Here is a 25,840-nt window from a genome sequence, read left to right on the forward strand (position 1 = left end):
CACCTAGAATGGTGGCGGCAGCAGCCGAGGGCCGAGCGATTGATCGGCCTCGGCTGCCGGCATCGCTGGAACCCGGGACAGGTGAGTGCCCATTTATTAAAAGTCAGCAGCTGTAGTATTTATAGCTGCTGGCTTTTAATATTTTTTTTTTTGGTGGAATCCCTCTTTAATGCTGATGCAGCCCTCTATGAAATTGACATCCCTGACCTAGAGGAACCCTTTAAATAATTTTTAGTTCTTAGAGAATCCCTAATAAATATCAATCCATCAGAGATCAGTGGGAAAAATTCCCCTTACATTGGTGGTGATGGGAAAAATACCTCTTTTACATTGGTGGTCTAAATTCCTCCTTACAGGTAGCTAAAAAAATCATTGGTGTGACACCGCTGGCTCGGCCAAGTGGTGTTGGCCCTGTAAATATGCAGACACCATCAGATGGGAGCTCACTCAGCCATAGCTCAAGGAAACCTTTTTAACTACTGAAGGAACCCTAGGGTTCCACTGAACCCTTGTTGAGGAAAGCTGATCTCAAGATTTCCCCCCACAGTACATTTTCTGCTGCTAGATGTCCACTGTCTGATGGCCAGCATCATTCAACCCATTCCCTGCACCTGCCCAGTCTGCGGCAGTGAAACGAGAAGCAGTACAGTGATGAGTTAGTCTCTCTGTCATTCTTTTTTCTTCGACATGTTTCTACAGACATGCTCTTTCTTCAGCATGCTTCTTGTTAGTGCGTATACTTGTAACCAACAGTAACTGCCAGTGGACACTACACAGTAAAAAGTCAAATCACAGTGATGATGATGATGGTATAAACACATGTCTCCCAATACTCCTGCGTGATCGCTGAAGGAAACACCCCTTTCACAATATGCTCAAACGTTTGTAGAGATGGATCCAAATCAGAGAAGGTCCTTTTGGTATCAGAGAGTTTGGGATATGACGCAGCTACTTCAGAGCACTGGGACCTTACAAGCTGCAGAGAGCACATAAGTGTATGCTGTTGATACCATTTCCACTCTGTATATAGTATGTTAAACATACCTACTTACACACAGAAAAGGAGATGTGTACACGACAGTGTGGTGCTTGCCTAACAATAAATATGGCAATAGGGCAACAGCATATGTATGCATTAACACGGCACTGAGCACCCGTGTATGATACATTCTTGGAGAGGAAAAAAACTGTACCCAAGCTATTCCACGAGTTATGGCTTCTTGAATGAATACAATTTTTGATAGTCATTACAGAGACAGATGAATATGTATATCACCCCAGGGAGGGGCTGTGGACAACAGATGAATATAGGCAGTTGACATGATGTTCTCCATATGTGAAATTCTCTTCTCATACACAGAGATATACGCACAGCAGCATGGGGCTTTATCAGTAAGAACAACAGTGCTAAAGCATATGGATCTGCCAAGACAGTTTTGAACACCGCTATGTGATTAATACATTTTTGAAGATGAAATGATACCTTACCTAGTCATTTCATACACAATGGGCTTTTGAATGAACATGAAAGGGGCCACTTTACTACATTGATAGCCATCACACAGATTTTTTATGAGTATGGATATTACCCCAAGGAGGCTATTGGCATATTGTATTACTTACTAAGCTCATATATTGTTGCTCAGATACCATATTTTATATGCAAAGCAGACAAGGAATTATTCAATGTTTTCTACACCCAAGATGTTCTTGCATATCTGTCTGAACAGTGTTAAAGTACTGTGTATATATAACCCTCACCTTGTAAAACAACCCATTCAGTTTAAAATAGAAATGAAAAGCAAAACATTTGTGTATAGATATAAAAAAAATGATAAAATACCCCCCCCCCCTTTTTTTTGTTTTATAAGTGAACAGATACCCTCTGTTTTCAGCGGAATAGGAAGCTCAGAGAGCTAAGGGAGGAGAAACAGCAGCACAGTGGTCTTTATAAGTGAATGGCTGTGCAAGGAGTTGCTTGTCAGCACATGTTGGATCATTGGAGGAGAGCAGGCTGAGTTCCCAGTACAGCTAGAGAGCTGACAATGTTTATGCCTAGTGTGGTCAGTTTTTAATTGGAAAGCAGAGGAACTGGCAGAAACACCAGAGATTTCCACACAAAGGAAGCAAGACAAAGAGAAAATGCCACATTTTCATACAAGTACATGGTACAGCAGGCACATATGAAATATAGGGTTTACATATTTTTTAATCATTAAAGACTACAAACCATAGGATGCTCTTATGTTTAAAGGGTTTGTCATTTTTGACATATACATCCACCTGTATGAAGATTTTTATCAATATTAATTACAAGATTGAAAATAATGTGGCAAGTCAAATTTTTGACATAGCGTGCACACTTGGATTGTGTCAGCATATCTTTTACACTAGAAGTGTTTGCTATATATGCAACTAGGTTTTCTATTTATAGGATGTCATTTAACATGCTTGGTGATGGGTGCAGCTTGCTTTAATGATCATTTGTGACGCATTGAGATATGTGGGGCAGTGAGTGGGTAGTTGGTGAAGCCTTGGTTTTTATAGGGAATAACCATGGTATTTTAGTGCGTTTATTAATGCAGTTGTGAGAAGAATACTGCACTTTTTTATGTTTATACTTTATAGATTTCTGTCTATGGTAGCCTATTAAATCAAGTTAAGATTTGTATGTTTCCTATAGTTTTACAGCATTAGACGCCACGCAAATAGGAAGTTGTTAGAGCTCATCCAAATGTTACTTATCACAAGACCTGTTAAAAACTTATCATATAGGTGCGCATCTTCGCCATGCAGTGACTGCACAGTCATTTAGCAACTCCTTTATTTTTCTTGTGCAATTTTTAAAGCTGATCTAAACCCAAAAACAAAAATGGAATATATTGCAGCTTACCAGTCCTGTGATGTGGTGGCTGCATTGGTTTTCTTTGTTCAGGCTTCTCCCCCCTAATATTCACCTGGTGATCTGGCCAGTAGCACACATCCTGTTCTAGGGTGTGGTGTATCTATGGAAGAGCAGTGTAGCCACCCTTGGACAGCAACATTGTCAACCTGTGGGAAGGATAGTAACATTAGATGGACTAATAGACTTAGATGGATTTTACATAAGTGACTAACAAATCAAGTCATACTTACCTCCTCTGTGCAGTTGGTTTTGCACAGAGTGGCCCTGATTCTCCTCTTCTGGGGTCCTTCAGTGGTGCTCCTGGATCCTCCTCTTCTTGAGTGTCTCATTGGAGAGCTGCTCTCCCTCGGGCACTCATGTGGGTTTGCCCCCGTGTCCTGCTGCTGCGTCCATTGACACAGACAGCAGGACTCTACCCCGCCCCCCCAGCTCCCACATCATTGGATTTGATTGACAGCAGCAGGAGCCAATGGCTGCGCTGCTATTAATCTATCCAATCAGGACCCGGAGACATCAGCTGGAGCTGGTGTGCTCGCCCCCATTGCTGGAAAGACTTTAGGTAAGTAAAAGGGGGGCTCTGGGGGGCAGCTGCATCACAGAAGGTTTTTCACCTTAATGCATAAAGTGCATTAAGGCGAAAAACCTTGAGGGTTTACAACCTCTTTAAAGCACTAAAGAACTTTGGAATATTGGACTTTACTGGTACCCAGAGAGAAGGACTGCCACAAAAAAATATTATTACAAAAAAAGTAAAAACATCAAGAAAACCATGTATTCATGCTATCATAGGGCACTATTCGCCATATTGCAACACCAACACGTCTTTGCTATATATTTTTCACGAGGTCAAAGCGTTTCGCATAGTTGCTTCCTCAGGACCTCAATATCTTGGCAGCAAAAAAAAAATGGCCTATCCAAAAGAAGAAAAAATGCAGTAGTCAATACATTAACATATATCAGAGATCTAGGCAGCATGCTGCGTCCCATATACAGTATGCTGTCTAGATATCTGATATAATCATTTCTTTTACTATATAAAAAGTTAGATCACCTGCATATTTTTGCATGTATAATTTGTACTCTATAACTGTATCTAACTGATTTCAAAGCGAATCATTTAAAGTCGGAATTAAAATGTAGTTTTGAAGCTAGAAGTGATACCTGTATAGGTCAGAAGTAGTTCTTAGAAAACCTATTACCAAGAAAAAAAACACTGGTCCAGTTCGAAACATGTTTTTTTTGTGTTTTGGTATTACATGTCAGTCCTACGTGGTATGGTACTTGGCATATACACAACATTTTGAGTGTTTCATTTCAATCCATTAAATACATTAACTGCATTGCATTGGCAACTTGAACCAGATCCTCTAACTCTAATTTGATTGCATTCTTAGGAGCCAAGAACTTTGTCACGAGAGCACAATGACCATGCTTTATGCCAGTAAATGGCCTGTTAACCTAAAGGAATCTGTTGAGTAATTCCCAAATCTTATGGGTAATGGTTATGTAATAAAGAAAATATATACAGCTGTGATAAATATTCACTAAGACGTACATTTTCTAGTGAATTATTTACTGCATTTATAAAGTACATTCACCAGGTTTCTCCAGCACATTCATAGGATCAGGATCAGGCAACTTTCGCCGACGCGTTTAGGCGTGTCAAGCATTTGGCTAACATGGAGGTGCTTTACAGGCTGAAATAAAATGCCAAATGGCTGTAAAAATTAAATTTTTTAGGCTCAGTGTGCACAAGGCCTTACTTTTGCACTGAGGCTATGGCAGATCTGTGTTCCCAGACATATTTTTAAAGTCTGCTTGTGCAAAGTGACCATTTGGCACTCTTAAAGTGGTTGTAAAGGCTGAAGGTTTTTTACCTACATGCATTCTATGCATGTAGGTAAAAAAAAACTACTCAGTGCAGTAGCCCTTCTATTACTTACCTGAGCCCCATCACGATCCAGCGATGTGCATGACAGCCTTGGCTCACTGGGGACTCTCCTTCCTCATTGGCTGAGACATTGGCTCCCGCTGCTGTGAATCACAGCCAGTAATCCAATGAGAAGAGAGAGAGGCGGGGCCAAGCAGGTTTCTGTATCTGAATAGTCACGCAGAGCTGTTCACTCTTGGGGCACTCAGCAGGTCAGGAGCGCAATAAGGGAGCCGAGAAAAGGAGGATAAGGGCTACTCTGTGCAAAGACGCTGCCCAGAACAGGTAAGTATGATATGTTTGTTATTTTTTGAAAAGAAAAAATGTGCCTTTTAATATCGCTTTAAAAATCACATTGTATGCAAAACAAGAGGGGGAAAAGAGGTTGAAAATATACAAAACTGGATTAGCCAATCATATAACCTGAATTGATACAAATATATATATACAGTATCTAACAAAAGTGAGTACACCCCTCACATTTTTGTAAATATTTTATTCTATCTTTTCATGTGACAACACTGAAGAAACTACACTTTGATACAATGTAAAGTAGTGAGTGTACAGCTTGTATAACAGTGTAAATTTGATATCCTCTCAAAATAACTCAACACGCAATCATTAATTAATGGCAACAAAAGTGAGTACACCCCTACGTGAAAAGTCCAAATTGGGCCCAATTAGCCATTTTCCCTCCACAGTGTCATGTGACTCGTTAGTATTACAATGTCTCAGGTGTAAATGTGGAGTGGATGCGTTAAATTTGGTGTTATTGCTCTCACTCTCTCATACTAAAATCTCTCATACTCTCATGCTAAAATACGCAGATCGCCGCTGTCACTAGTAAAAAAAAAAAAAATACCATAAATATATCCCCTATTTTGTACACACTATAACTTTTGCGTAAACCAGTCAGTATACGCTTATTGGAATTAATTTTACCAAAAATATGTAGAAGAATACATACATGACCTAAACCGAAGAAGAAATTTGTTTTTTATACTTTTTTTGGGGAGATATTTATTATAGCAAAAAGTAATAAATATTGTTTTTTCTTTTTCAAAATTCTTGCTCTTTTTTTGTTTATAGTGCAAAGAAATAAAAACCGCAGAGGTGATCAAATACCACCAAAAGAAAGCTCTATTTATGGGAAAAAGGACGTCAGTTTTGCTTGGGTACAGTGTCGCATGACTGCGCAATTGTTAGTTAAAGTGACACATTGCTGAATCGTAAAAAAGGGCATGGTCAATAAGGTGGTAAATCCTTTTCCTTTCCTTAAAGTGGAGGGCCACCCTGAAAAAAAAAATACATTAAAAATTAAAAAAAAAATCAGAAAAAAAAAGGAAAAAAATATTTTTTTTTAACTTACCAGAAATGCCTGTTGCTAGGCACATCATCCTAATTTGCCTCTTCCTCCTCCGCGGAGATCTTCTGTCTTCTCTCCTCCGTGCTGCGTCTTCTGGGTAATGGGTCGCACTGTGTTCTGGGAACTGTGTGTCCCAGAACACAGGCGCTCCATTCAAAAAGCGCTGTGCGAATCGCGCATGCGCAGTAGGAAACGGGCAGTGAAGCCGCAAGGCTCCACTGCCTGTTTCCCTTAGCCAAAATGGCGGCGCAGGGACCCGAGAGCCGAGGGACGGGTCAGCCTCGGGCGGCCGATATCGCGGGCGCCCTGGACAGGTAAGTGTGCTTATTAAGTCAGCAGCTACAGTGTTTGCAGCTACTGACTCTAAATTTTTATTTTTTTAAACCGGCCCTCCTCTTTAAGTGGTTTATCAGTACAAAAGATCGGAAGAGCAAGACCACATATGCTCTGAAACAAAAGAATACATTGCAATACAATACAATATAACACAAGTTGTATTCTGTCATAGGAGAATTTACATATGTTTAGTAACCTCTCCATTTTCGATACAAGACTAGCGTGCAAAAATAAATATGGACGATCATTCGTCCGATACTCTCATCGTGTGTATGAGGCTTTAACCTTCAAAAATGAAAGTCAAAACCCAGCAGCCCCCACCACAGATCCTGATCTGAGATAGATCTTTCTGGTAATTAGGTTTACTTGACACGATGGCAGAGCGAGGGACTGCAGTGAAACATGACCATGGATTCTGTCTTTACCTCAGCAGGTTACCACAGCCATTGTGTCGAAATGTTTTCAGTTTTCAGTTTCATTTCTTGGCCAGTTGTGGTTACTTGCTATACCTTAAATATTTGGGTCACTGCCAAGTTTAAGACCCCTTTCACACTGGGGCGTTTTTCAGGCACTTTAGCGTTAAAAAAAGCTCCTGTAAAGCGCTTGAAAGAAGCCTCATCTGCAATCCCAATGTGAAAGCCCACGGGCTTTAAGAGCCCTTTCACACTGCCAGCGCCCGGAAAACGCTCGTAAAGCACCACTTAAACTAGCGGCGCTTTACCAGCGTTTTTCAAGTGCTAGTGGGGCGCTTTTAACCCCTGCTAGTGGCCAAATAAAGGGTTAAAAGTGCCGCTGCCAAAAACGCTTGCAAAACGCCTCCCATTGATTTCAATGGGGAGGGGTGCTTTAAGAAAGGTGTATTCACCGCTCCAAAAGCGCTGCAAAAAAAGCTGCTTGCAGGACTTTTGATGCCCTGCCAGTGCAGCGCCTCAGTGTGAAAGCAATCGGGCTTTCACATTGGGATTGCAGTTGAGGCTTCTTTCAGGCGCTTTTTTTTTAAGCTAAAGCGCCTGAAAAACGCCCCAGTGTGAAAGGGATCTCAGCGTGAAAGCACTCGGGCTTTCACATTGGGATTGCAGATGAGGCTTCTTTCAAGCGCTTTACAGACGCTTTTTTTAACACTAAAGCGCCTGAAAAACGCATGAAAAACACCCCAGTGTGAAAGGGGTCTAAAGTGTAAGGCCGCGTACACACGGGCGGACTGTCTGCCCAACTTAGTCCGCTGAACAGTGTTTCAGCGGACAATCCGCTCGTGTGTGGGCTTCAGCGGACTTTTTCAGCGAACAGTCTGACGAACAAAGTCTTACGGAGTTTCCGTAAGACAGTCCGTTCAAACTTGGTTTTGTCCGTCCAAACTTGGTTTCAGCGGACAGTCCGCTCGTGTGTAGGCAAGTTGGACGGACTAAGTATGGCGCATGCTTATAAAGGGTTTACACGGCCGAAGGTTGCATTGCAGTGTATAGGACGTCGTTTTTCTAGTCCCGTCGTACGTGCTGTACACGTCATCACGCACGCTTTCAGCGGACTGTCTGCTCATCGTGTGTGGTCAAGTCCGTTCATGCTAATTTTGAACGGACTGTCTGTCGGATTGTCTGCCGAACTTAGTTGGGCAGACAGTCCGCCCGTGTGTACGCGGCCTTAGTTCACCTTTTCAGAAGAAAATGAATAGGTGAACTAACACTCTCCACCCTTGTTCCCTTTGCAGACCCCACTGTACTTACTATCGTGGGTGATGAGTTGTCAGTGCCCTCACAGCCAATGCAGCAATCCAAGGATTTGAAAGGCAGGTGTGAAAAAAATGCTGTCAATTAAAAATGCTTTCAGAAATAGAAGCGTTAACGGTTTATCTTTATAAATTATCAAAACGGAAAGTAAATGAACAGAAAAGAAATTCAAATCAATATTTGGCGTGACCACCCTTTATCTTCAAAACCGCATCAGTTCTTCAATGGGAATGCAGGCTGCGCCTTTTGTCCCTCCCCCAGAATATATTGTGACACACACCCTGTTTTTGGGCATAATTTTGGCCGCAGTACATTTATTGGTAGAAATAATTTATTATTAATCAATAAATAAATAAAATACATAAACATAACCACAAGTCGCCCTTTTGATGAAAGAGTGACAATACCACATAAAGTGCCTTGCGACAAAGGGTGGAGAGCTCGCTGTACCGACGCCCCAATCCTTCCAGAAAGTTCTGCTAGGTCACATGGTACACTCTCTTCCTGCCTAAACTCATGTCTGAAATTTTAAAAGGCCAGCATCTCTACATTTTTATCACCTGAGGTGAATCAAAAAAAATTTTTTAAATATAGTTAAAAACTAGGAGGGAGGGGCGGCCACATGCCCTTGACCCTGGGTTAATTTTCTTTCGCCCTCTTTTAACATTCTAGGTACACTTGCACACAGTTTTTGAAGGATCTTGGCAGGTAGGTTGTTCCAAACATCTTGGGAAGCTAACCACAGCTCTTCTGTGGATGTAGGCTGCCTCAAATCCTTCTATCTTCATGTAATCCCAGACAGACTCGATTGTAGATCCCGAAACTTGGGATATGGTGATTGCTGTGCGATCGCATGATCACAATGTCAACAAAGCTGTTATGAATGAGTTAATTTATAACACCTGTGTTACCAGCTATCACATGGTACCTGGGCCAATCGCAGCACCCTGTACCATGTGATTAGCTGTAGCTAATCACTAGTGATCACAGCTGTCATGATTGTAACCCATTCATGACAGTTAAAAGCTTAAAAGGTTATCCCCCCCCAGAGTAGTAGTGTTACTTTGGTGACATTGAACTGCTCTGATGAAAGTACGTAAAAAAATAGTTAGAAATTTAAAAAAATTATTAACATATTATTATTATTTTTTTTAAGCATACTGTCACTGAGCGCCACGTCAGTCATATAATGACGCTGTACTGCACTGGCGACAGTATGTTAAAAAAAATATTTCATTTGTTCATTTTCAAACAAATTGTGCCAAAAATTACAACTTCAAAAAACTCACCAAGCTTCTTACTAAATAACAAATTTGGGGGGAATTTGTCCTGTCCTAACATCTTAGGGACATTTATTTTTTCAGAAACCAAATAATTATTATTATTATTTTTTTTTAACAGAATTGTCATTTTAACAAGTTGTTTCTCACATAAACAATAGGCTTACTTATAATTGCACTCCAAAACACATTCAAAAATATATTGGGGTGTTTTCTTTCCAAAATGTGGTAATTTTGTGGGTGTTTCCACTGTCCTGGTTGCCCCAGGGCCTCCAAAATAATTCAGGATCAGAATACGTTATTAATCCCAAAGGAAAATTATGATTATCCCAAAGGGAAATGTGATAGGTAGTCAGAAAATCAAAGGTAATTCATCCCCCCTAGAAGGCCTGAAGGTGCTCCTTGGATTTGGTGCACATATGGTATCCCCATACTCAGTGGTATAAGGTATTCTGAACCTGAATAATTTTGAAGGCCCTGGAGCACCAAGACAGTGGAAACACCCACAAAATGACCACATTTTGGAAAGAAAATACCCCAATGTATATTTTTAAGAGGCATGGTGAGTACTTTGAAGAATTAATTTTTTACTACAACTATTGTAAAATGCAGAGCAAAAATGTAAATTTGTTTTATTACACAAAGTTGTCAAGTTAATAAGCTATTTCTCACACAGCCTAGGCATACGTATACGAGTGTGAGATTAACCAATTGTATCAAAGCCAATGTACTGTCATGGTCACCTCTATACAAGTGATCAGGGAATATAGTGTGGTGTAGCATCACCTATAGCAGTCCCAGTTCCTACAAGCCAAGCAAGCCTAGCCTATTGGTACATGGCTACCCCCAGAAATGTCATGTTCACTGACCAGGAACTACAGGCTGAGGCTGAAGGAAAAAAAAAAAGAAGTCCCTGTGGTTTAAGGAGTGAAGTTGTCCACAGGGGATGGCTGGGAGGTCTCACAGGAACATAGTCCGTCGGATGTGCAGATGAGCCAGTGGTCAATAAACAGTCCAGGGTCAGTAGAGGCAGCAGACAGAGGCAACACTACACTGGTGTGGTGGTGATCTGGAACATTGTTGCTGGCTGTACTGGTCTGGTAACACTGGGGACTAGTGTGGCAGCAATCAGGAACACTGTTGCTGACTTACACTGTTCAGATGACACTGCTTACACTGGTGTGGTGACACTGCAATTGGAGGGTGCGCAGTGACCAGGGAAACTGTAACTGGTGTGACAGTGATTAGGAAGACTAAGACTGGCGTGACGATAACCATGGACGCTGTAACTGGTGTGGCAGTGATCAGGGACTATATGACTGGTGTGGCGGTGATTAGGGGCAAAATGACTGGTGTGGCAGTGGCAGTGGTGATCAGGGACACTGGGGCAGGTGTGTACGGTGAGTACGGTGATCAGGGACACTGTAACTGGTGTGGTGGTGATCAGGGACAATATGGCTAGTGTGGCGGTGATCAGGGACAACGTGAGTGGAGTAGCGATGTTGCAGTGATATCAGAGTGGCTATCCATTGTACATGATCACATCCACCGCAGTACAATGTCACCTTAGTTTAAAAAAATATATATTATATATTTTTTTTTTTACATCCTGTCACCAGAGCAGTGCAGTGTTACCATAGTAACACAGTACTACTTTAGGGAAGTGATTGTAATTATTATTATTATTATTTTTTTGCACATGATTGCCTTTACAGCCAAGATAGACACATATCTAACAGTTCTCGGCTGTATTCCTGCAGCCATTGAGAACTACAGTCATAAGCTGTGATTGGCCATAGCTATCACATGGTACAGGGAGGCGATGCTTGTACCATGTGATTGGTCACTGTGACCACAGAGATCACAGTAGTTCTAAACAGCTGTATGAATGGCAGGCATTGCTGGTCACAGCGATTATATGATACGAGGGTGGAGCACAGCCACTCAGTGCTCGGATTTCTGCTGGGGGAGCGCACAGAGCACAGATCTGGGAAGACGTTCGGGTACGTCCCTCCAGATTGACACTTGTCGAGCAGTTAAAGCTAAGGAATTCGGCCACTTTGTGAAAAGTGCAGGCACACTATGCGTTAAGTCCATGGAGGTGCATGGCATCTCCTGAACTTATCTTTATTATTTACATCTGACAGGTTTATGGCTGTGCCAGAGCATACACTAAGGAAGAGGAGAGAGAGGCACACAGAGGAGCTATGCACCACCCTCCTCTCTGCTACCCATTCTGAGAAGCCTTTGTATTTTGTGAATGAGTTCACATAATACAAAGGCTTTTGTGACGGGGCAGACAAAGCGCCTGCAACAACTCTAATGTTGAAGATTCTTAGACCTGAAGCATCAGTGTCAGGCTTCTGGAAACACAGCAGTAGCCCCTTTCCAGGAGTGCAATAAAACCAATAATAATAGAGATAAGCCCAGGAGATGTCATGTAGCTTCTAAGCCCTTGCACATAGGTCGGACATTCCAACAACAAAATCCGTCGGATTTTGTCCGACGTATTTTGTCCGAAACCGGTGTTGCTTACACACGGTCGGACAAAGTTGTCGAAAATCTGATCTTTCTGAACGTGATGACATTTTTTCGTTACAACGGGACTACGTTCAGGCTAGTAGCCAATAGCTTTGGTCTAGGAATTTGATCTGAGCATGCGTGGCAATTTGTCCGAACGAAATTCTCTGCAAACGATCTGACAAAGTCCAATCGGATCATGTTGTCGGAAAATTTTATAGCCCAGCTTTAAAACTTTGTTGGTCGGATATTCAGATGGAAACAGTCCGATGGAGCCCACACATGGTTGGATTATCCGACAACATGGTCCGATCGGACATTTTCCGTCGGAATGTCCGACCGTGTGTTCAAGGGCTTAGACTTAACTCGCAGTGTGCCTTCATGTTTTACAAAAAAGCTGAATTCCTGAGATTCAGGTTTAAATTGAACATTTAATTGGGCTTTAAATAAACAGACTTGTAGATGAAACAAGGAGACTTCAGAGACCTAGAACTTCCAGAGCAGGAACAATGAATGCTGACCTACAGTATGTATCTGATTCTTTTAATTCACAATAAAGTTTTCTCTTCTGCGTTTTAGTTATTGTGATTGATCTAAAGCTTCTTTGGATCTTTCTCATAATTTTTTTTCCCCACAAATTGATTTTAACTTGCAAATAAATTGCTGAGCAGGAGATTTTATAAATCATAAAATTAGCCCAGTATTGAATGAAAGAAGATCAAAGGCAACTGATTCAAAATGTTATATACTAATCTGTGCAGACATCTGAGCTGCAAAGCCAAAAAGAGATATATAAAAACTACCACGGTCTCCAGGTTTACATTTATTAAAACATCCTTAAATACTGTATATGTTTTTTAAATATAACTATAAATTTGAAATATTTGTCTCTGTATTAGCACTGCAGGACTGGGAGAGAGCAGAACACTACTACTAAAGCCATGCTTTATTGCACTACATGGTGATGTCATTACTACTAATGGTGGGAGCTTGCTGAAAGTAGGAGAGATGACCTAATTAGTGTTGTAATTGCTCATTTAGTAGGCTAAGGCTGCTCATACATTCACAATTTTTCTTCCTTCAACCAGCAGGTTGAACGAAGAAAAAAAAAAGACTGATTCCCCCATCCACACTTTCAAGGTGGATAGGACAATCTCCCCAGCTAGGCTAGTGTGTTCTGACAGTGCGGAGCCATCCTCGCCATCAGAATACAATGATTAGTGCTGCTGGCTATAGCTGGTAGCACTGATGGAGAAAAACCCAACAGGCTGGTTGTACAGTAGTTGAACAGTAGATCGACTTCTGTACAACCAGGGGGCCCGTGCATGGATCCAAATTTGGTCAGTCCCTGCTGAACTGTTTGAATTTCAATCCATGTTTGGCTGGTTGAATAGATAGCTTGTGACTATTTCAGTAAATGTAAGATCCCTAGTTTATTTTAGCAGTTAAAGAGACGCTCCAGTCTCCTCCCAAAAATTTTAATTCAGCAGCTACAAATACTGTAGCTCCTGATGTTTAATAAAAGGACACTTACCTGTCCAGTGATCCAGCCATGTTCTCACACGGGCCTGTTCTTCAATTGGCTTCAGGTGTGGGCGCCGACATCTTAGCTAAGGGAAACCAGCAGTGAAGCCTTCTGGCTTAACAGCCAGTTTCCTAATGTGCATGTGCAGGTTTCTGAGCTTTGTGAATGGTCCCGCAGTCTTCTGGGACCTGTGATGTGTCCCAGAAGACTGCGGGGGGGGGGGGGGGTCGAACTTCTGCACGATCTAACCAGAAGTGGGAGCGAGTACCTGTCAAAACAAGGTACTCACGCCCCCCAAAAAAGTGGTAAATGTGGCGGGGAAGGGGGATGCAAACAAGCAGAACTTTCCCCTTTGAGTGAAGTTTCGCTTTAACTCATTTGTTTGTGCGCTAAAACTTTGCAAAATGTAGTCATTGCTTTTTACTAATCAAATGTGCATGTTGTAGGTCAATTTTTTCCAGTCATCGGTACAATTGCTGTTTCATTTTTATTTTATTTTAATATTTATTTTGGTTGGAACTAAACAATACTATTTAAAAATAGTCTTTTTTTTTAAGCTAGATATACTGTTTATACAAAATATTGCATATGGATACCATGTAGTCTTCTATCCAACATGCAGGCGGAGCTTTTCATTTTCGCATGTTTTACACTTATGGGCCTATACTAGGGCCATAATATTAGCATATGAATGGAGACCTTGGATTGTTGGCTCCTTGAGGGTAGGGACTGATGTGAGTGTGCAAGGGATAGGGACAATTGTAGACACTCACTCAGGTTGGACTGGTGTCTTTATTCAACCTTACTAACTATGTAACTTACCTGTTTGTTGTAAAAAAATCTGTTGCTTACGAAGGTCTATAGCTCAAACTTTAAAGTACACATGCATAATGTGTCTGTAAACTAAAGAGAATGCATTCTGGTTTTGTGATTATTTCCTTTTTAATATTTTTTTGGGCTATGACTAAATACAATTTATAAAATATATTTTTTTTCAAGTCAGATATATTTGAAATATTGGACACAGATTGTCTTTTGACCAGCGAGCAGATGAAGCCTCTTTTCACACTGGAAACTGTATGTAGGACAGTTACCGGTATAGGTAAAACAACACCAATTATGTTTATGTAGTGATGTTAGTGAAAGGCAATAAAAGGGAAAATTCATTGTGTAGGAAGCAGGATTGTTCCATCTTTGCCTAGCACTTTACAATATGTGTCTAAATGACATGAGCTGAAATAATCGCATTACTGGGAGGTAAAAGCACCAAGTAAGAAGTAGAGCAACAGCAGACTGAGTAAAAGGAGTGTGTTTGGCTCATTATCAGTCCTTGTTGCCTTAACCTTTGACAATTTGCAGAGGATATTCTCTAATAGGTAGTGACTGAGTGCATGGATAATGATATTAACACATCCTGATTTCATTGCAGAAGAATATGGCACTGGCAGGAAAGCAGTATGAAGGATCCGTGAACAACTCCAGACCCGATATGTGGGTTTCAGCTGTTTCTAATGGAAAAGATGAAATTATCACAAGCCTTGTGTCTGCCTTAGATTCAATGGTAAGAACCATTACCAGCATCATTTTATAAACATTATATGCATATATGCTTTGTTTTTGTTCAAACATTTTTTTAATGAAGAACATTATTAACATCCAGCATGATAGATGTAAAAGGATTGAACAAAATTAAGATAATGGTATTACTTAAAAAGATATGGGTGGATGGCAGCAGGTATACCATTAGCCTTCCATGTGTCAGGCCCCATCTTGTATAGGTACAGATTTTGTGATAATTGAAGGAATATGAGTAGTATTTCTGCTTTAGAATGAATGAGTTTGATTGAAACTATTGACTATTTTTGTATTCTTTGGGGGAGACTTACTAAAACTGGTGCACACTGAATCTGGTGTAGCTGTGCATAGTAACCAATCAGCTTCTATGTTTTAGCCCTCGTTCACACTGAACGCGTGTTTGAAATGAGCTCGCACAATTTCAAACCCTCATTTCAGTGTGAGTTCGGGGGCGATATGAAAGACATCTGTGCGGGTTCATGCACAGATGTCTATTGAAATCGCCCCCAAAGTTGCCAAAAGTAGCGCAGGAACTACTTTTGGAAATCGGTGCGGCAAAGTCGGCGTTGCGCTAATTGGGATGGTGCCATTGTCAGCAATAGGCTGCGATTTGGCATGTCAAATTGCGCCAATGTGAATGGGGGCTTATTGTCAAAGCTTAATTGAACAAGCTGAATCAATTAGGTACGAAAATCGTACTTCCAAACACTGTTTTCATGCCAATTGAAGAAGTGATGTAATGTTTAAGCTTTTAACCACACCTCTACTGGACACATCCCTACTGTACAAAATCGGGTCCAACTTTCCGGGGATCATGCGCAGTTCTGTTTCTTAGGTCAAATCATCCAACTCTCCCATTAATGCCGCGTACACACGGTCGAACTGTATGACGTACTTAGTCTGGCGTACTTTCCGCCAGACTGTCCGTCGGACTTTCCGAACGGGCTACTTGCCCACACACGGCACTTTTTCAGCGGACTAATACAGCGTACTAAGTCCGCCGTACTATCCGCCCTACTTTTGAAATGAACGGACTCGCCCACACACGTGGAGGAAAGTCCGCTCATTTCGAGCGCGTCTCCAGGTAGGCGGGGCCCGCGAAGGAGACGTCGCTGGCCCCGCCGCCTGGTATGGACTTAAAGGGGAACCCCAACGCGGAAAAAAATCGGCGTGGGGGTACCGCCCAAGTCCACAGCAGACCCTTGTCCGAGCACGCTACCCGGCCGGCCAGGAAAGGGGGGCGAGCGAGCGCCCCCCCCTCCTGAGCCGTACCAGGCCGCGTGCCCTCAACATGGGGGGTGCCTTGGGGAAGGGGGGGCCGCGCGGCCCCCCCACCCCAAAGCACCTTGTCCCCATGTTGATGAGGACAAGGGCCTCTTCCCGACAACCCTGGCCGTTGGTTGTCGGGGTCTGCGGGCGGGGGGCTTATCGGAATCCGGGAGCCCCCTTTAATAAGGGGGCCCCCGGATACCGGCCCCCCACCCTATGTGAATGAGTATGGGGTACAATATACCCCTACCCATTCACCTGTAAAATAAAAGTACAAAAAAAAACACAACACACGAGATAAAATACTTTATTGCACAGCTCCAGGGGTCTTCCGTCTTCGGGGGTCTTCTCGCCGGACTCCTCCGCTATCTTCTTGTAGCTCTTTTGCTAGCGGAGGAGTCCGGCTTTCTTCCTCACCGCCGGCCTCTTCTCCCGACTTCGGGGGTCTTGTCCCCCTCTTCGGTTCTTCTGCCGGGCCACCGGATCGATGAATTTCGTCTGTCATATGAAAATCGCACATACCACACTAATGATACAAAAAATTAACGATTTTACTTTCGATTTGTATTTTCGTTCAAAATTCGCATCTTGTATGGCAGGCATTAGCCCCCTTTTACACTGGGGCACCTTTTAAGCATTTCATACTAGGCATTCAAACCAGGGGGCTGAGCAAAAATAAACTGAGAGGTTGCCGTACTAACTTAGCGATGTTAGTGTGGTGAACTCTCACGCTGTGCTATTGTGTTCTGATAGCGGGGCTGCCAGCGCTGATCGAATCCTGGCCAGCTTCTCTCAGGCAGGCACACTGGCCAAATGTCGGCTGTTTTTTGGTGACATTGCTGATACCAGCCAATAATCGGCCCATGTGTACCAACCTTAAAGCTATTTTTAGTGTTTTACTAATTTTGTATTGCTATTAGCTTACAATAGTGTTAGAGAATCTTTGTCCAGAGCTCCTTAATCAAAGGACATTCCCACCAAATGTGTGTCATGGTCCCCTTCGATCTGTGGCATCATTAACATGTGTTTAGAAAAGCTGGATAGATACGGTTAAAACATTGGGGCATTTACACTATCTAGTTATCAGTTTAACGTTATTTTCTTGTGTTTTAGTGGCCACTGCAATTTGTGTGTCACAATAAAGCAACTGTCAATTTTTTTCAAATATATGTTTATTTGTCATTTTTTTTTTTTGTCTTGAACAGTGATAAAATTCTATAACATAATTTAGGATGGTTATTATTCCAAATAAAAGTAGCGAGTGTTATGAAAAAAAGCATGGGTCTTTAATAGGGACAGTCTGAAAGATGTAAAAAAACGCAGAGAATGCCCATTTTGACAATGTTGATTCTACATATAGAAGAGTACATCTTGAATGGAAAATTATCTCCCAACTGTTTTAGCTGAGCTGGTAGTAGAGAGACATTTCAAATCTCGGATTTGGTGAAGTTCACCTTGAAGGTACTATAGAGACTAAAATACTGAAACTCCTGAATGAAGAACTTCTGCCAGTTTGTTTTTCTGTTTCTACTAGGTAGATTTGTCTTGGTGATCATTGTTTTCAAGACAGAAAATAATTGATAATCCAAAATGTTTGAATTGTCGCTAGAACTAAGGTGAGAAGATCCTACAGTGGGGACACTTGCTCCAGTGACAGTTATCTAAGAGAGGAACTCTCTTTACTTTGTAGAGATATTCTCTCCATAGAAGATGTCCTTATAGACGAATGGAATAGGACTGAGCCATTTGCTGAAGTTATCACACTCCGGAAGTGACCTGGAAATCATTCGTTTCTGCTGGTTTGAGTGTTGTTTACAATGCACAATTGCTTCTGCTATTTTCAAAATGGCCGAGGACAAGAGGGAGCGATCTGTATAATAGCGGAGGCCTGGTGACTCTGTGGAGGAGTGAGAGATGCTACTATTACCAACCAATATTACCCATGTTGTTTATGAATTCTCTTTAATTAAGGGGTCACATTTGGTAAGCATGCATCTTGCCACTATTGGTGAAGGTTTCTGATCTGCTTGGGCACCAGCTTTGGAAATTCACATTCAGTGGACTGTTCTTTATAAATTTTTGTGAACTTTTTTTTTTTATATATTCACGTATGGTGATTTTCATGTGTAATGGCATTCATTTTTCTAATGTTTATTTAACGAATTTGCTGTCTTCGTATTTAATCAGTGTGATAAGGTATTTATTGACTTGCAATCATCTAGCACAGCACGGTTTATGCAAATATTTTGTAGTTAGGATATATCACTCTAACGTTTATGCAGCTTGAGTAATTATATTTTTGTTTAAACCAATTTTGCACTAGCGCGCTTTTCTTGGTTGCTGCTCTCTGGGACAAAAACGAAAATGAATTTCCCCAATGGGACAGAGGGAGAAAAAAATACTCAAAATATCCAAAACTGAACAAATAAAAATTTTGGTTATACATGCACTTGAACTGCAGTGTAACCTGCAGAAACATCCAGGAACTGGCTGTGCTGTCTGATAGGGCATGCGCGGGGGTGACGTCACCATGGCATGACTCAGGCCATTCACAGCACTGGAGCCCACAAACTCAGAAGTAAGGGGGAAGATGTCAGCCCTCTCAGCAGTGACTGGGCTCCGCTGGAAGGACTTTGTTTCAAGGTAAGTATTTCATAATGTGCTGGTATGCGAGCACGTTATGCCACTGTCTTCCAGGTTTTTTTTGTTTTTTTTTATTCAGCGGTTTATAACCACTTTAATATCCTTTGTCAGGTAAACATTTACACTATATTGCCAAAAGTATTGGGACACTTTAATGGCATCCCAGTCTTAGTCCGTAGGTTTCAATATTGAGTTGCTCCACCCTTTGCAGCTATAACAGCTTCAACTCTTCTGGGAAGGTTGTCCACAAGGTTTAGGAGTGTGTCTATGATTCCCATAGACACACCCCTAAACCTTGTGGACAAAAAGTTTGACCATTCTTCCAGAAGCACATTTATGATGTCAGGCACTAATGTTAGATGAGAAGCTCTGGCTCTCAGTCTCTGCTCTCAGGGCTGGACTGGGACAGAAATTTGGCCCTGGACTTCATCCAGACTGGCCCACTTACATCAGAGTGTCCCATCAGCAGCCCCCTTACATCAGAGTCCCATCAGCAACCCCCTTACATCAGAGTGTCCCATCAGCAGCTCCAGTCATGTCAACAAGTGATATGGGAGAGAGGAAGGAAAGTCTGCTGGCCGTCTATCTCCCCCTGCAGGCTGGAGGGAGCAGAAAGCCTAATGCTCTCTCCAGCATATGATGGAAGAAGCTCCTCCCGAGAGGAGTGAAATCACGATCACTCACTGTCGGAAAGGAACGGCTCCAGGACTGCACCTGACTGGCCCACTGAGCCATCGGCCCACCGGGAAACTCCCAGTAGTCCCAATGGCCAGTCCATGCCTGTCTGCTCTAATTTATCCCAAAGGTGTTCAGGTTAAGGTCAGGACTCCACACTATTTTGGCAAAATAAATCATTGTGTGGAGGGAGGAATTATGGTGTAGGATTGTTTTTCAGGGGTTGGGCTTGGCCCTTTTGTTCCAGTGAATAGAACTCTTTAATTTCTACTTGCGATTATTAACCGAAAAGGGTCGTACGATATTCGGATCGTGTGTACGGGGCATAAGTCACTTATGCACTTTCCTAGGCACTTTCCTAGGCAAGAAAAGAACAATGAGAATATCACTTAGACCAAACACTTAATGTTTTAAAATAAGGGCATATTCTTCTACATCTGCAGTAAACCTACATTTGAATCTAGTTTAGTCCAAGGCTAGCTTTAGAACTATCTAATAATTACAATGTCTTTTTCTTTTTAGTGCACTGCACTCTCCAAACTGAATGCTGAAGTAGCCTGCATCGCAGTTCATGAAGAAAATTCATTTATTGTTGGGACTGAAAAGGGAAAATTCTTTTTAAACTCCAGAAAAGAGCTTCGGACAGATTTCCAACGGTTCTGTTGTAAGTTGCTTTTACAAAGAATGTGTAGTTTTTTTTTTTTAACCACTTCAATACCTTAGGGTATCATATGACATCCTTGACTTTGTGAGGGGATATCTGAATGATGCCTGTAGCTACAGGCATTATTCAGATATCATTCTTTCCAGCCGGCGATTCTGTGCACAATAAGAATGATCATAGCAGCTCGTTCTGCCGCTTGATCGTTCTTATAGGCGACGGGAGGGGACGTCCCCCCCTTCTGCCAGCATCCGGTGCTTCTCCGGGCTCTCCCATGCCAACCGGGGGCTCGGAGAAAGAATCGGCCAATGCCGGGTGACGATGATAGAGATTTCCGGTGACCAGATGGCCACAGTCATCTCTATGACCCGGGGGTTCCTGGATGTAAACAAAGCGTGTTCATGGCTGTCAGCATGAGATTGGTGAACATTATTCCGTAGAGTGTCTGCTAAAAAAAACATATATAATGTTTGGGGGTTATGAGTAATTTTCTAGCAAAAAAATTATGATTTTTACATATAGGAGAGAAGTGCCAGAATAGGTATTGAAGTGGTTAAAGAGGAATTCCTGCCCAACACTAAGTAGTCTTAAAAATTCCCCAATCCCTGCTATTTATGCTGACTAATCTGTGTAAAAAAAAAATCTATATACTTACCTTTTTTCAGCCTGGTCTGGTCATGTGATCCGACGTCCTTGTGTCAGTCAGCAATGGCTGCAAGGGAGAGTAGAGACCGCCAACAATGGCTGAGCTATGAAAGCCTATGGGTAACATCACCGCTGCCTGATTTCCCGATTTATCGATTGATCCCTCCTCTCCCCTGCAGCCACCAGGGATCATGTGACTGCACCAGAGCAGGCTGAAAATAGGGGTAAACAAGTAGATATACGTTTTACACAGGTTCGTCAGCATAGGTAGCAGGAGGAAGGAGGGTCATTTTTAAGCATAGTCAGTGTTAGGCAGGAATTCAGTTTTAAGTGTATTTTTGTTTTGATTTTTTTTTATTGCTGTCTGTGTCTCAACTACCTATATCCACCCTTTCTATTTATTCTGAAGACCATTCTCACCAAGATGAAAAGTTATGGGAAATCCAAAATTCTAGAGTTTATAAAAGAAGTGAGGGTAAATCTTCCGATGGGGACACTTGTTTTGTTGATGACTATTTAACCACATCAGGCCGGAAGGATTTACCCCCTTCCTGACCAAAGCATGTTTTGTGATTTGGCACTGCATCGCTTTAACTGACAATTGCGCAGTCGTGCAATGTTGTACCCAATTGAAGTCCTTTTTTTCCACAAATAGAGCTTTTTGTTTAAAAAAATTTTTTTTACTAGTAATGACGGCGATCTGCAATTTTTATCGGGACTGTGACATTATGGAGGACAGATCGGACACTAGGGGGGATCAAGGGGTTAAGTGTGTTCCCTGGGTGTGTTCTAAATCTAGGGTTGATGGGCTCACTACAACATTACAGAGATCACTGCTCCTGATGACAGGTAGCAGTATATCCCTGTCATGTTGCTAGGCATAACAGGGAAATGCCTTGTTTACATAGGCATCTCCCCGTTCTGCCTCTCCTCGCCGCAATCGCAGGCCGCCAGTGCTAGGCGGCAAATTCAAAAGGACGTATGGGTATGTCCTTTTGCCTGCCTGTGCTGTTCTGCCGACGTAAATCAGCGTGTGGCTCGAGATTTCCTGTCCCTTCCTTTTGTATCTCTCAACAGCAAAAAGTTAACTTACAGTGGTTTTAATCCCTCCCTACTGTATGAAAAGCATAAAATAAAGTTTTGGCTTTGCATACAGTTTAAATCTGGTGTTTAGTCCCTTGTTTTTGGGATACAGCACCAAACACATTCATTATGTGTAATGCTGTATATCCTATTACCTTCCGTTAGCTTCTTGTTCTTGGAAAATCTTCCCCTCAGTGCCTCCTTCATAGCCGCCTGAGTAGATATCTTCTCATGAGATTCCAATCTTCTGCCAATACTAGTCTGAAAAGTTGGGCCACTCGTCTATCCCTTTTCTACCCTCTTGGCCATTTGGAGATTTTGTACTACTATTCTCCTTCAATGCATTGCATTCTGTACAATACAAATCAATACAGGAGGAATCAGGGCAATCAGAGGGAATCAGAGTACTTTACAACCACTTTAACTGCTTCTCATTCATGATAGTAATTGGGCAGTAATTAGGCAGGCAGTGGTGGCTGGTAACATTCACAGTGCCGTAAAAGCCCCTCAGGTAATATCTGGTGGGTACAAAAAAGGCACTGAGGTAAAGATTTTTGCAAAAAGCAGCAGCCTACTTGCAATAGAATATGCATAATTACACATAACAAATGTGTTTGGTGCTGTATCATAAAAAAATATACTAAACTTTAGCTTTAAAAAGTATTTTTTTCTGTAAGATTCCTGCATTATGTATGCCCAGAATAGACAACATTTCCTGCTGGATCCAACTGCTCAGTGATCACCAAATTCTCTACTTACTAATCAAGTTGGTTTGTTTATTGATCTTTGCAGTGAATGCCCTCAGAAAGGAGCAGGAGAATGATGTCCAAAGGAGAAGCAGGGACTGTGCCTGGAATGTCCATCGAGTTTCGCCTGGACCCAGCTCGGATATTTACCTTCTCAGAAAGATGGTGGAAGAGATCTTTGATGTGCTTTACAGTAAGAAGAAAATGTGACAACTTTCTCAGTAAATAAGAGAAAAAATGTATACAGTTTTACATGTCTCAGAATTCTGACTTTTGTTAGTTCACCCCCAAGTGTCCAAAATTGCATTTTCTGCAGTGAAATATATATTTTAATCATTTTTATTGAAGCAAGAGCAGAGGACAAAAAAAAACACATACATCTTGCGTCGAACATACAGAAGGTATTGAGTACAGCCATATAAAAAAATGGAAACCTATGATCCCATGACATATACAGACAGGAGGTACACCTTGCGCATAACAATACAAGATACAATGCGCAAAAATAGTATAGCTCTCTATAGCATCAGGGGTCTCAAACATATAGGTACACCAAACCAAAACCTCAAAGCTTCGTTATACACAGGGTTAGTACCCAAAAACAGAAAACCAGCATAATTCACAACAAAAAAAAAATCTTCGGGCGCCCAGCAGTCAGCAGCACCTTATCATGAAAGTACGGTATAAACAAGAAAAGGAGAAAAAGAAGCAAAGAAGAGAAAGGAAAGAAAGCAAACATAACAGAAAAGAAGCCCTAGGTTCTTAATTGTGAGGTGAAATCGTCGCCTGAGAAGATGTAATGGAGATTTTCAAATAAAAAGCCCATGGTTCCCAGATGTGTTCTCATGGCTAGTTTATGCTTCACCATTTTCAATGAGACCGAAGGTCATTTCCATGCTCCTGCTATCGTGAGGAGAGCGAGAAATTCCTAGTGGAAATTCATTCAGCAATGCTATTTAAGGCAGTTGCAATAAAAGTAGACCAGTTACATGATAAAGCATGGAAAGGTCCATGTTCCAGAATCCTCTGAAGCTGTCTGAAGAGGTATTTGGGTACATCTTAGCAAGGTGAGAGTGGACCAAATACCATCTAGTCAAGATCTTCAGGTTGACTTTTATCAAGGAGACATTCAAAATCCCCCTGAAGGAGGCTTGAAATCATAAATGCAAAGAGTCCAGCTCAAGATCCAGACCAAGATCCCTCTCCCATGCTAACATATATGGTAAATCATGGGAGAGCCAAGCAACAGTCCATATATCACAGAGATGCCTCCCTGCAAACCTTGATTCCGACTATGTCCCTGTTCATGTGCCATCAAGGAGGGAGGATCGGGTGAGAGAATTCAAAAATTGTGGAATTTGATAAAAACTGAACCGTTCAGTCTACAGTGAAATTTTCCTAGTATGCTTCAATACATAAATAGAAAGTGAATACGTTCTTAGGAGATTGCAGCAGGATTTGGTTTTGCATGATTTTTGTAAGGATAAATATATCTGCTTAATGTCAGTCTATCAGTCTTAGCACTGTGGACATTTCCTTAAAGAAAATAATAATATAATAATATACAAGTGGACAGAGCTGAATAAATAAAATGATTAACTATAATTAGTATATAGATTAAGATAAGTTGTCTAATGTTCCATGCATATATTATAGAGCAGTGATGGTGAACCTTGGCACCTCAGATGTTTTGGAACTACATTTCCCATGATGCTCTGGCACTCTGCGGTGTAGTGGAGCATCATGGGAAATGTAGTTCCAAAACATCTGGGGTGCCAAGGTTTGCCATCACTGTTATAGAGCATTAAAGGGTAGATCACCTTTAAAAAAGTATTCTGTACAGTCCATGAACATTCCATAAATTCAAACAACTCCTTTCTCCTTTCAAAAAAATTTGAAAATATCAATTTATGCTTCTAACATACATGTAGGCTTTCTGTGCATGGAGTGAAACCTGCCCCAAACACTTCTAATGTTTTTTTACAGCTCTGTCCTGTCCTCTTCCCTGAGACGGACCAGCTGTTAGGACGAGTGCCCCTTAGCAGTACTGGAAAGAGCGCTATTCTTCTTCTGAGCCTTGTGCACTTTTCTGAGCAGTGTGGCTGCAGTGGGACAAAGAGCTTTGCAGCCTCAGGTCATCTGTGTGGACAAGATATAGTGCTGCACAAGTCTGGGCTCAGAAGGACAGTAGGACAGTGTTCACTCCTGTACCACTACGGGCACTCGTCCTAACGGCTGGTTCATCCTAGAGAAAAGGACAGGACCAAGCTGTGAAAAATATCAGGAGTGTTTGGGGCAGGCTTGATTTCATTCACAAATAGTCTCTAGGTATGGGAGGAGCAGAATTGGATATTTTTAAAATTAGATTTGCATAGAGTATATTCTGTAAAGGTGAACTAATCCTTTAAAGTGATTCTAAAGTCTGACAGTCGTGCTGCATCTAAATGATGGGGCACACCAACAGGTATTGAACCACAAGGGAGACGGTTTATTATTTTATTAATAAATACCTTTTTTCCTCTACTAAAATGAAGGTCACTTGACTTTATCTTCCTTTATCCTCCAGCTCCACCCAGGCTGGGGGTGGAGCTAAGCCCGAGTGGGTCACAAGTCCGGTGATGTCCGTCCCCACGCAAAGCAGAATGGAGCTGTCAGTCTAGGACAGTGATGGCGAACCTTGGCACCCCAGGTGTTTTGGAACTACATTTCCCATGATGCTCGGCTACACTGCAGAGTGCATGAGCATCATGGGAAATGTAGTTCAAAAACATCTGGAGTGCCAAGGTTCGCCATCACTGGTCTAGGATCTGTTCTGCCCACCAATGTCTTAGATTCAAATTCACTTTTCACAGCCAGGGGGAGGGCCTAAATAAAGCTGAGGAGACATCACAGGACATGTGACCCGCTCAGGCTTAGCCCTGCCCCCAACCCTGGTTTTCCTTTTCAGTAAGCCCATG

The 25,840-nt window shown here is 41.9% G+C and overlaps 1 protein-coding gene across 5 annotated transcripts in view; it reads left to right on the top strand.

Moving 5' to 3' along the window:
• Positions 1–25,840, top strand: part of GTF2IRD1 (GTF2I repeat domain containing 1) — a 143,059-nt gene that overhangs the window by 60,121 nt on the left and 57,098 nt on the right. For 4 of the 5 annotated variants that reach the window (XM_077482371.1, XM_077482368.1, XM_077482369.1 and 1 more), the window contains exons 2-4: positions 15,016–15,147; positions 20,271–20,412; positions 22,930–23,076. In XM_077482371.1, the coding sequence (XP_077338497.1) occupies positions 15,022–15,147; positions 20,271–20,412; positions 22,930–23,076 (415 nt within the window). In that variant the 5' untranslated portion in view covers positions 15,016–15,021. Of the gene's footprint in view, positions 1–15,015; positions 15,148–20,270; positions 20,413–22,929; positions 23,105–25,840 lie in introns of those variants that run through there. The other variant, XM_077482372.1, reaches the window with a different exon arrangement.

The sequence above is a fragment of the Lithobates pipiens genome, unplaced genomic scaffold (assembly GCF_037356315.1).
Source record: "Lithobates pipiens isolate NorthernLeopardFrog02 unplaced genomic scaffold, aLitPip1_a1.2 Scaffold_16, whole genome shotgun sequence".
Classification (NCBI taxonomy): Eukaryota; Metazoa; Chordata; class Amphibia; order Anura; family Ranidae; genus Lithobates; species Lithobates pipiens.